Source organism: Triplophysa rosa, linkage group LG8 (assembly GCF_024868665.1).
Source record: "Triplophysa rosa linkage group LG8, Trosa_1v2, whole genome shotgun sequence".
NCBI classification, from domain to species: Eukaryota; Metazoa; Chordata; class Actinopteri; order Cypriniformes; family Nemacheilidae; genus Triplophysa; species Triplophysa rosa.
Window position 1 is genome coordinate 12,473,455 of NC_079897.1, and position 13,015 is coordinate 12,486,469.

Here is a 13,015-nt window from a genome sequence, read left to right on the forward strand (position 1 = left end):
CAATCTCAGTGTTGTTATCTTTTTCCACAACCTACTTATGTGAGCTCAGCTTTTCCAGTTTGACTTATATAAAGAGCAAAAATAGAGAAAGATTGAGAGCAGTTGACCAAGAGCTCCGTGTGTCGTTGTCATCAATTCCAGCGAGGATATCGTCTTTGTGTTCATCAAAACAAGCTCAAGTTTCACATTGACATCATATGTGAGTACTACGTTTATTATAATATGCTGTCTTAACAAGCAATTTAAAGCAATGCAGTTTTGTGCCATTTTGTTATATTTTAGTGGTTAATGTGATGCTGGTGTGCCGTGAAATTTTTTGCAAATTAAAACTGTGCCGCGGCAGAAAAAAGGTTGGGAAACACTGCACTAAAATAGGCAATATGCAGATGCACTACAGCTCCCCCTAGTGTCTTCTATAGAGATGTGCGATAATTGCGATGATCCGAAATCATTGCGATGAGGTAAAACAATCGCGATGAGACGATTATTTAATAATCGTGACAGCCCTAGCACAGACAGTATTAGTTTGTTTATATTAAAGAGACTTTTTCTATTATTAATTTGCTATAAAACTAAGCTGCAGTTTTGTTATTTGAAATAAAAGAATTTTATTATACAAAGAAATGTGAAGCATTTAAGAAATAATGCAAGGGAAGTTGTTCATTTCTAATTTGTTTCAACTCATTTTGTAAAAATAAATCGTGAGTAAATCGTGAATAAATCGCATCGTGAGATCAGAATCGTGAATCGCATCGCATCGTGAGCCGAGTGAATCCTTACATCCCTAGCAGCGCAGCATGTGGAGTATACGTTACACTGTAAAACAATCTAAAGATCTCTCAGCAAAAGTGCTTGCAGAGCGATTCATCTTGTTCTTCAATATCCACTGTTCTGCGTCAGTTTTGTGGCATACTGCCGTATAGCGGAGAACTTTGGAACAACAGTGTTTCAAGTACCGAAACAAGCTAAATTCTGGTATGAACCGATTGAAATCTAACATGTACCCGTAAATTTCCAGAACCGGTTTACCGCACAACCCTACGTGATTGGCTACCTTTGATTAGGCTTTACTCACATGACAGACATCATTTAGTAATATATTTAGGAAGGTTCATAAAAAAAAAGCAAAAGAGCAAAATAGGGTATATCCAGTCCCCCAATCTACTCACATTTTTACGCCTCAGGCATCATTAGTGACCACGTTGAATTGGTTTCATACCAATCAACAGTTCTTTCAAATTTTCCATGCATGCTCAAATTTCACACGTAAAACTGTAATGGCCTTTTATTTATACATGACAAATCTCAAGATTTGCCCATTTAAACCTTCAAGTTATATATTCTGGTTTCAATAACGGTCAAACACATGCCTGCCCGCATTCCATCTTTTTCTTGATGATAGTGAGTGGACTGACTGAACAGCCATTTTGTGGTGGAAATTGTGTTGCCTTTAATGGAGCAAAACAGGACAGAGGTTTAAAACCCTGGAAACATTCAAACTAGTCCCTCATTGACTCAACCAAAAACACAAATTAATTTCACAAAGGCTAAAAACGGTTCACTTGGGACACAAACACCCCTTTGGAGAAAGCTCTTGTTTATGGAAAATGCATTTTGAATTAGTCTACATGCATTTGAGAGAAGCAACTTAAATCACAATGAAACGACATTCAAATGAATGTTTAATGCTATCAGAAAAATACCATTCCACCCCCATAAAATACCATTTGGTGTTGTAATAATGCAAGGCCACACATTTATGGCTAAGCAAACAGAGACACGTGCATCTGAAGTCAAACAAGTCGAACTTAACACTTTTTACCTAATATCATGAGAAGAAACTCGATGCAGAGTAGAACGTTTGCTAATGTTTAATCTCACCACATAAATAGGACGAAAAAGATTGTAACTCACGCATGCTACCAAAACTTAACCAGCAGCCCACAGTGCATTAGCCATTTACTGACATTATAATATAAACTTGATTTACTGACGTTAGATTATTATACACTTGATTGTAGCGAAGCAACTGCAATTGTAAACATGGTGCAGAAATTTAAGTCACTTTGTGCACTTTATCCTCAGTTTTCAAATTACCATTATACTTTTACAACTTGTGCGTACCACTGTACATTTTGACTTGGATGTAAGCGTTTTCTACAAGCACTTGTGCGAATGTAATAAATGAAGCCTACGGTTGGGGGGAAACAGATTTTAAGGCGATTACGTTTAGCAACCACAGGGAAAAAAATCAGCAACCCTTCCCCCTCCATTTACTCACTTCAAAAACACGAGCACAGGCCTCGACATCACGCCTTCCATACACGATACTATCGTAGTTTTAACAATACACAATGCGGGAATATACACCACGGATCCAAATAATCACAAACTTGGATCTACTGCAGAAGTCACGCTGACCTTCTCCTTGCATGCATGCAGACATCACATGCATGACCCCCAAATATGGTCACAACCCAAACCACGTTAATGTTGTACATCAGTTTATATGCTTTAATAAACGCGTAAAAGAGCACGAGCGAACTATGCACAGCAAACACCCTCGAGCACAGTACAGAAGTGCTTCGAAACCGAGCTGTAGTCATTTTGCTCGTTAGCAAGCTGCTTTAGCTAAGCTACAGTAAAGGAAGCAGCTCGACGCCGCTCACTCTTCGCGGTTAAAGCTATTTATTCACAAATGGTGTGCGTGATATTACCGGTGGTCGTCCTAACGTGGGTCGCTGTCCGGTTCCATTTGTCCCGTTTGGAGTGCTGTATAAACTGGCCGTTGGAGGGTCGGACAGGCAGACATTGGTGGTCTGTGAAATGCACGGCGGCGGGGTAATAATCTGTATATATGTGGCAGTGGACAAAGTAGATGTAAAGCGATCGGACAGTGCTGTTAAAACTGCATTTTTGTCCAGCGAGGAGCCACCAAGCCCTGCTATTATGACTTTTTCTGGGGCTGATGGGACGCCTCTTCTCATCGTTGTGGACTATGGTGTCCTTTGTCCCTCCTTCTGTTTAAGTTCGTTTTTCTGGTAATCCGCCGCGTTTATTTCACAAATATGCACGGCGAGCGTGAGATCAAAGTCTCAGCTGTCCATCTGACCGGGATTTAGGATATATTGGTGGCGGGAGGACGGTAGATGCTTTGGATTTTGAGGAAGACGCGAAGCGCTCTGCCACCAAACTGAAAAATGGCTCCAGGAAGCTGACAATGAATGAGGGGATGCAGTTTACGCGCGAAGGGCCCTCCCGCGAAACTCAGATTTCCCGGGGATTTTTTAAACGATATTTGCATGGGACACGCGATTGGATGCATAAACGACCGCCCACGCCCTTTTTAACCGGTTCTTTGTACTGGTTAGACCAATGAGATAACGCCAACGTAGATCCGAAGTCTCTATTGGTCGATGGCAGCACGTGTACTAAAACGTCAACTTGAAACTGACGTGGGGACGCACAGGGAGAGAGCGAAATATTCATGAAATTAAATGTACTGTTTGTATGCACATGCTTTAATAAAGCATTGAATACACATCACGAATCGGATCTGAAAGTGTGTCATTTATTGATGTATGTTTTTTCCTTTCATTTATCTTTCTTATGTTACATATCTTCATGTATTTACTTTGATGTGGGTATGCTCGGTTTAGATGTGTATTGTTCTTAAATAATTAATTCAGTCAAACGCTGCATTGTAAGAGAGTCTAAGAGTTACAAAGAGTATATCAATACATTTCGGCAAGAATACTGGCAATTTTGCACTACAATCTGCGAAACTAAAACAGTATTCACAGTATGAATTTCGATTAAAGCTATAAAAGTTACTGAGTGCACAGCAGTTTTTTCTATTGTTTAATTCATATCAACGGAAGAGCAGCAGAGGACATTTGGCTTTAAGAAGTAAACACGAATCTACTCTGTATTGACATTATTCAGTCTTGAGGATAGCAAAGGGGTAATGAAATGATCAAATAAGTTCACATTTGAACACCTCAGAAAAAAACAAAGGGAACAAATTAAAAAGAAACAGGAAATCGAAAGAAAAGAAAATCCACCAATTTGCCAGCAATATACATACTCGGTTGGAGGGATAAAAGTTATGAAGGACGAAACCTGCAAAAACAATAAATAAATAAATGCGGAATTAAATACATAAACATATGTGTATATATATACACACATGTTGCTATTAAAATATGTATACAAATAATTTAATGTTTGGTGAGATAAACAAATTAAGTAAATAAATAAAATAAATGGTCGGAGAAATGAAAAAATATTTAACAAAATGCTAAACTCATAATAACCATTTCCCCTTAATCGTTCATTTATTTTTGCTTGGCGCAACAGGCTAATAAGAGGGTGTTGATCATGCATCAGTAGGCGGGTCTTGCGCGTTTGACTGCGCATGAGTATTAACTTAGGTTCAATGAATGCGTATGCTTTTTTTAGAGTAAATGTATGTTTACACGAATTAGGTCAGTTAACAGCTACGCGTGACATGGCTTTAGGTCCTGTTGTAGTCAGAAAAGAACAGTAGCTAGAACAGGTTGCTCCACTCATAAGACATGCAAGTGTCATTGTGTGTGTCTAGGCGTCCGTATGTCGTCTGTCTGTATATGTTGTACGCTTGGGTTGTCTGTTTATATCGTCCTGTCGTGTATTCAGAACAATTTTATGCTTTAGATTTCATGCTTCTTGGCAACATCTAGCCTTAAGTTAATGCGCATGCGCTGGCAAGACCCGCCCACCGATGCATGATCGATGTCCTCTCATTAACATGTTGTGTTGAGGAAAAAATTAATACGGAACTACATAAAGAAATAAATGAAAGATTAAGGGGAAATTGTTACTTTGGGTTTAGCTTCTCAAACATTTCATAATTTATTTACTTATTTTAACAGCAATATGCGTTTATTTATTTATAGTTTTTGCAGGTTTCGTCCTCCATAAAAAGTATGTTGTAACTGTAAGGCTTTAAATTCATACACTTGAATGTCTTACTTCATACAACATTAAGTCTCTTGATATAAATCTTAGTTGCTATATGAATTTCGATATAACGTTGAGTAGAAATAAAAAGACAGTAGCTGCGTCCCAGTTCGCATACTATCCGTCCTAAATAGTATTTGAAAATAAAATTAGTATGTCGCAAATCATAGTAGACCTATGCTGAAGTGAGTATTCTCAAAGTACCCGGATGGTCTACTATTTCCGTGAAAATGTAAAAATTCGAAGTGTGAATCCATGGACACTCAAACAGCTGATATTACCCACAACTCACCGCAAGAGGGCGGAGTTTAATGACGCTCCGCTGCATTAATCAAATTAAATAAAAGATGCTTCGCTAAATTAATAAATGTAATTATACAGTGAACATTACATACGAAATAATGAATGAATTAACACTTGCATGCAAAGAAGATATGTATTTTGATGTTTGTGATAGTTAATGATCACAGTGTCGTCAACGGCCACTTCTATTTCCTGTTAGTATGTCCCAGTGCGTGCATACGTTTTGCTAGGCACTAAAATATATATACTTTCCGTAAGAAACAGTACACACTTTTAGTGCATAGTATAAGTAGGCGAATTGGGACGCAGCAAATGTTTATTGTCGTGCATTTTTTGTTTTACGCCATGTAGGCCTACTGTATTTCAGCATTTCCCAGAATCAACTCATTATTGCATTGACTGGTATAAGCAATGGCCACCGAAGGTAAAATGAAGTGGAGAAGTGAAGAAGACAAAGTTCCCACTTTCTCTACACCTGCTGCATTCCAATTCATGCATGCCGGGTTATCGCTGTATTTACCAAAATCTTAGAAAAAGCAGAGAATGTGCACTATACGCCTATTTCATTACTCTTCAACAACTTATAGTACAATTATTAAGAAATGGTAAAATCAAATGGGTAGTTTAATAAAATAATATTTGAAACACTCAGTAATAGCTCCTAAAATATGTGATTTTATGATTAAAAATTTGCAAAATTGATGTTTAAACGGTGGAACATTTGTTTTTTTCTCAGTGTAATTTGGTGGAGGCCTATTGCTTCTGGACAGATGCATTTGAATGGATGCAACAGTAAATGCCTGTAAGATTGATGTTATCATTTTTCATCATCATGGGAAAATCTCAAATTTTGGATTTGGATTTTATTTATGCAATGTATGTTTTGTTATAATTGTTTAATAAATGTTTGGGAAAAAGGGGAAAGAAACAGCATAACAAATGTTTTCAGGTTATTTGATTGTTTATATGTGAGAATAAATCGTGGTGGTTTGTTTATGATTTGTATCTATATTTAAAGACATCTAAAGCCATCTGTAAATCTGATACAAATTTAATAATCTGTCTTTCTAAAGACAGCTGCCACTGTATGAAGTTGTTTTACTGTAGCAACATTTAAAAATATATACTAAGTCACTGTAATGCATTATTACAAAGTACATAATAAATTATGAATAACATTTGCACTTTAAACCCTTATGGAAATTAACCATAGTGTTACTGTAGTCTAACTATGATTTTGTAGTAAAACGATAGATTATTTTCCTAAAAGAAGATCTAAATCCGGTCATTTTGTTTTTAAAATAGACAGACTCATCTTACGTTAACATCTTAAATATTTTACAAGGAACCTCTCAGACATGCCCATCTTACTGTGGCACATGTTTTGTAGGAAGGGCAAACACAAGAGCATGGTGCAAGACAAAACAATGAAAAGATAGGCCTAGCTGTAGAAAATAGCTAAACAGACAACCCTGCTACTGAGAGGAGATATGGTTTATCTGTGTAATCTATGCAATATCCACATATGTGGGCCAGTTTCCCGAAAAGGGATTAGTTTAAAACAGGACTAGGCGTTTTTAAAAACATACTTTACAAAAAAACACATTAGGCTTGTGTGCATCTTGAGACAAAACTGCACGGATATATTTTAAGATATGTCAGCGCAAGTTGTTTTCGATTAAGACACCTCTTACATTATAGGCTTAAACCCTGTATGAAACCGCCCCATAAAATTTATCACTGTTTTGTGTTTCTGTGATGGTCTGAATGCATTAAAACGAACAATCAGTAGGTGGCGATCTATCCTTACAAAGAGGCATACATTGCTTGCAAGTCAGCACAGTGATAAATTTAAGATGCCTCAAGAAGTGGGTGGGGTAAAACTGTCTTCCTTTAAATATAATGTATAAACTTAGCCAATGAGACATTTTGGTCTAGTTGTCAAAGGCATGTTTATTATCATTATTATTATTTTATGACAGACACAATGATCCATTAGGGTCTTTGGTGATTTTGGTTTTGATGTTTAAACCTAAATCAATACTGGCTGAAGAAACATTTTAAGGGCAATTAGACTTTTTAGACATTCTTAAACTTTACAGTTGCTACTAACTAATGGAACATAAAATAACCTTTTAAATATTTAACTGTCACGGTTCTGCCTTCTTGTTTCTGAACTTCTAGTCATGTGGCAGGATCGGGACAGAGCCCTTAGGTTTTATGTGAGAACGCCATGGGTTGTTTATGTTTTCACATCTCATGTGCTTTCTCGTGTCTTGTCATTGGCACTGCCCCTCTCGTTTCATGTATTTCCTCCCTGCCGTGTCTAATGTTTTCCACCTGCCCTGTGTTGTTATCCCTCGTTTGTGTTCCCTTTAAATGCCCTCATGTTTCATTGCCCTGTGCTCATTCGTTTTGTATTGTTTCCGTTACTTGTTCATAGTGCCATGTGTTTGTCTTGCCTTATACCTAAAACTACCCTTGCCTTGCCTTGCCTTGTAAGACGTTGTGTCGTTGTTTGTATTTAGTTTATTTTTTGCCCCCTTGTGGAAAGTGTTTTGTTTTGGAAGTCTTCTTTTGTTACTGTGTCCCTAGGTCGTGCTTTGTTATAGTTTACCCTATTGTGGGTGTTTTGTTTTGTATTAATAAATTTGTGTTAACCCCTTCATCCCCGCTGCCTGCATCTGGGTTCTCCTCACTGCCAACTTACGTGACAGAACGAACGAGCCAGAACCGAACCCAGCAGGCAAGATGGAGGCAAGGCGATCCAGGCAGGCTCTTCTCCGCTGCGGTCTGCGACAGGGCTACTCCGACGTCTTGGAGTTCGCCGATCGATTCTTCGAGACCGCAGGGGAGATGGTCCACGACGAAACGGAACACATGGCGATGTTTAACGGCGGTCTGAACAAACCGCTGTCACGGGAATAGATGACGATGCTGAGACCGCTGGGCTTCACGGACATGATTAGGTATGCCATGAATCGGCCGGAGCCCAGGGTCTCAGTCCAACCCAATCTTTCTCCCCCACTGCCCGCGATAGCGGAGGGTCGCGTTATGCAAATCGGGGTCATCAGCACGACCGCACCGTCCATCTCTCCCCGGCAGCTCCTCCTCCGCCCATTAGCATCCGTGGCTGGCGTAGACGAAGGGAGTCGTGGGACTCCCCATCCGACTCCTCCGGTATGGAGCTAACCGGGCTCCCCATCGCTTCTCTCCAGCCGGCCACACGTCCTGTGGGCCGGGCGAATAAGAAGAAGCCGAGGAGGGAGATGCTGAACCCTGCCCAGCCACCAGTGAGTGCTGCCCAGCCGGCGTCCCAGCCGGTGGTTCAGCCGGCGTCCAGTCCGGTGCAGCAGCCGGCATTCAGTCCATTCCAGCCGGTGACTCAGCCGGCCTTCCAGCCGGCTACACAGTCGGCTCCCAGCCTTGTGCGGCTGGCCTTCCAGCCGGCGCCCAGCCTTGTCCCGCCGACGTTCCAGTCGGTGGTCCCCCCCAGGACTTCCCCCCTAAGTCCCCCAGAACTCTGCGCCCTCAAGCGTGTCCAGGGACTAAGACTGTGCCCCCTGTGAACCCTTGTTTTGTGAACCCTCATGTGCTTTCTCGTGTCTTGTCATTGGCCCCGCCCCTCTCGTTTCATGTATTGCCTCCCTGCCGTGTCTAATGTTTTCCACCTGCCTTGTGTTGTTATCCCTCGTTTGTGTTCCCTTTAAATGCCCTCATGTTTCATTGTCCTGTGCTCGTTCGTTTTGTATTGTTTCCGTTACTTGTTCATAGTGCCATGTGTTTGTCTTGCCTTACCTAAAACTACCCTTGCCTTGCCTTGTAAGACGTTGTTTGTATTTAGTTTATTTTTTGCCCCCTCTTGGGAAGTGTTTTGTTTTGAAGTCTTTTGTTACTGTGTCCCTAGGTCGTGCTTTGTTATAGTTTCCCCTATTGTGGGTGTTTTGTTTTTAATTAATAAATTTGTGTTAACCCCTTCATCCCCGCTGCCTGCATCTGGGTTCTCCTCACTGCCAATTTACGTGACATTTAACATTACCACTGTTCCATAGAAAGCACTAAATAAATTAATAATTAAATAATATTTATATTTATAATTTACATTATTAATACATATTAATATTTATACATTAACATTATATTATACAACCATAATATTATGGGGCCCAAACAAGAAATAATTATATAAATCCTGAATATATAAATGTAAATCCGAATATATAGTTATAAGTCTGAATATATAAATGTAAACCCTGAATATATAAATGTAAATCCGAATATACTGTATAGTTATAAGTCTGAATATACAGTTATAAGTTTGAATATATAAATGTAAATGTCATGATTCTGCCTCATCATGTCATGTCTTTCTTGGTCTTGTGGCAGGATCATGGTAGAGCCTCATGTTTTGTGTGGAGAGAGGCATGTCATAGTTGGTTCTGACATAACATGCACTCTCTCCGGTCTCGTCTTCCTATTTAATGCCCTTTTGTTTGCTGTCCTGTGCTTTTAAGTTGCACAACTTTACAACACACCACGTTGAAACTTTGCTTGTATGCTCGTGTCTTTGTTACCCTGCCTTCACTTATTGGATTACCTTGTCGTGTTTCATGCCGTGTTATTAGTTATTAGTCTTGTTCCTGTCATTTTAGTGTAAGTCTAGTTTTCGTTTTCTTATTTTGTCCCCCTCGTGGGAAGTGTTTGTTTCTAGTTCGTGTTTTGTTATCGTTATCCCCATTGTGGGTCTTTTATTTATTGTCATTAAAGTTTCGTGTTCCGCATCGCTGTCTGCACTTGGGTTCTTCCACCATATCCGTGACAGTAAATCCTGAATATATAAATGTAAACCCTGAATATATAAATATAAATCCTGAATATATAAATGTAAATTTTGAATATATAAATGTAATCCTGAATATATACTTAAAGGTTTGAATATATAAATGTAAATCCCTAATATATATTTATTGACTATATCTCAATATAAACATGTTTATGATCGGGCATGTCATTAGACAGACATTAACTTTTTTAAAATTTTTGTTTTAATAAAAATGTAGGCACAATATTAGGGCAAATATTGCATTATTACTAAACTGCTACTTTACAAAAGGCTGTCCATAGTGCTAGACTGTGCCAGAAGGTCCCCAACAGCCCTTAACATAGCTGTGTAGTTTTCGGCAGAATTAGACTGAGAAGGTTAGGAAGATTGTTAACAATCTGCTGACGAACAGTGATTTTATTTACACTTTAGCAGCAGCATGTGATAGACAAGAGACACGGGGACAATCGCAGGGTACATCTGTCCATCAAACTGCGGAGTCAGAGATGCGCTGGTATGGAAGGTAAATCCTGCCAAATTTAAATAAATAAATTAAACGATGAAAATGAAAACCATATTAACAATTTCATTATACACAACTGCACGCGCAATATGTGCCCAAAATTTTTTTTAATTATTTTTTCATTTTTACACTGACAATGAGTTGTCCCTGTCGAATTGAAAAAGAAAATGCAATTGGTGATTTGACATTTTTTTTCCCATAAAATCTCGAGGCAAGACTGCCAATATGAAAATGAAAGGCAAATGTGGAAAAGAATTTGCAAAAACATTATAACAAATGTTTTTATTAATGCTCACGCAATAATACTGACACAATTCAAATTAAAATGTAAAGTTTGATTTTCATTTTATTTCATTTCATTTTTCGTTTTCATTTTCGAAGTCATGCAAATTACATCAGTGGGTGTGGTCATGTGGATGAGCGTCTGCATTAATGAAAACGCCCACAAAAACGTTCATTCGATGGTTTCTTTTCCCCACGGCACGGTGACACACGCCTGCACTTAATAGTGTTTTGCGTATTAGATGTTTTTTGCTATGACAGCTGAACTTCAGGGAGGAATTTAAACAGGCGCATAATTTAAAACATGCATTCATAACATAGTGCAGCACTTTGTATAATGATTGGCTTTATCATAATGAAGTATGCGGGGCTGATTTAAAAGCATTCTGATCCGTTCACTCTCATATCGCTCTCATATGACTATGATATCATAAGCGGATTGGTCTGCACACCGCGCCCGTGAAATTAAACACACCTAATCAACCTCAAACCAAACATTACGGTGGATTTTATTGTGCTGAGAAAGATCGCTTTGCAGTCACAATGTAATGATGAAAGCATGCTCAGGTGCGGATGGTAAAACAGTGTAAGCGCAGGTCAGCGGCGGAGTGGGGACAATCACACTCCGGCATAGTTCAGGGCGCGCTATAGATGCAGGGCTCTCCAATGCTTTAGATTGTTCGTCTGTTCTGTCTGTTAACTTATCAGAGATGCAGAACACCACACTGCAACTTTTCGGTATTGCACCAGGCACAGCCAGTCGTAATCATTACAAGTAGCTAAGACCAAGCTCCTAACAAGGTCTACACGTTCATCCAAATAAACTGATATGACATTTTTCTGGGCGTACCCATTAATGCAGACGTTCATCCACAACCACTGATTAACATGTAATTTGCATGACTTTGAAATTGAAAACGGGGGGGTTGCATGTAACGTGTCATTGCGTTACATGTGTACGTGTCTGTCTCGCTAATGCCTTCGCTTTGCGTGCATTCGCGTTAATAAAGTCCGTCTGTCCGGCCCAAGCGTCCATTCTGGCCCCATACATTAACGGCCCACCCGTAAAAGTTTGGATACTCCAGATGGCCGGTCCGCACCTGGTCACGGCCGTAGGCCGTCGGTGGGACAGCCGTTCTGGACTTTGACAGAATGTCCTTCTGGCACAGTCTGGCACTATGGACAGACTTTTGTAAAGTAGCAGTTTGTTCCAATAATACATTACATTTTAATTTAATAGTGCAATATTTGCCCTAATATTGTGCCAACTTTTTCATTAAAATAAAAAAATGTAATGTCCATCTAATGACATGCCTGATCATAAACACGTTTATATTGAGATAGAGTTAATAAATATATATTGGGATTTACATTTATATATTCAAACTTATAAGTATATATTCATGATTACATTTATATATTCAGGGTTTACATTTATATATTCAAAATTTACATTTATATATTCAGGATTTACATTTATATATTCAGGGTTTACATTTATATATTCAAATTTTACATTTATATATTCAGGATTTACATTTATATATTCAAACTTATAACTGTATATTCAGACTTATAACTATATATTCGGATTTACATTTATATATTCAGGGCTTACATTTATATATTCAGGGTTTACATTTATATATTCAAAATTTATATTTATCTATTCAGGATTTACATTTATATATTCAGGGTTTATATTTATATATTCAGGGTTTACATTTATATATTCAGAATTTACATTTATATATTAAAAATTAAAACTGTATATTCAGACTTATAACAATATATTCGGATTTACATTTATATATTTAGGATTTATAACAATATATTCGGATTTACATTTATATATTTAGGATTTATAACTATATATTCAGATTTTATATAATTATTTCCTGTTTGGCCCCTCATAATATATATATATATAACATAGAGACGATTTCCTTGATCTGGTCTTAATTCTTATGTTTTAAACACTGCTAGACTCTTGGTCTGATCTCATCTGATATGTGGGAGGTTGGGATTTCAACACACTCCAATGAGCTCAATCTACACGCCCATCTGACAGCTTCACCAGCCCC

General features: G+C 38.4%; 1 protein-coding gene across 1 annotated transcript in view; it reads right to left on the reverse strand.

Moving 5' to 3' along the window:
- The window catches only part of LOC130557765 (transcription factor E2F3-like), a 55,485-nt gene extending 52,213 nt beyond the window's left edge, over nucleotides 1-3,272 (reverse strand). The window contains exon 1 of the mRNA XM_057339783.1: nucleotides 2,718-3,272. Within this exon, the coding sequence (XP_057195766.1) occupies nucleotides 2,718-2,987 (270 nt within the window). The 5' untranslated portion in view covers nucleotides 2,988-3,272. The remainder of the gene's footprint in view (nucleotides 1-2,717) is intronic.
- Nucleotides 3,273-13,015: the final 9,743 nt, after the last annotated feature.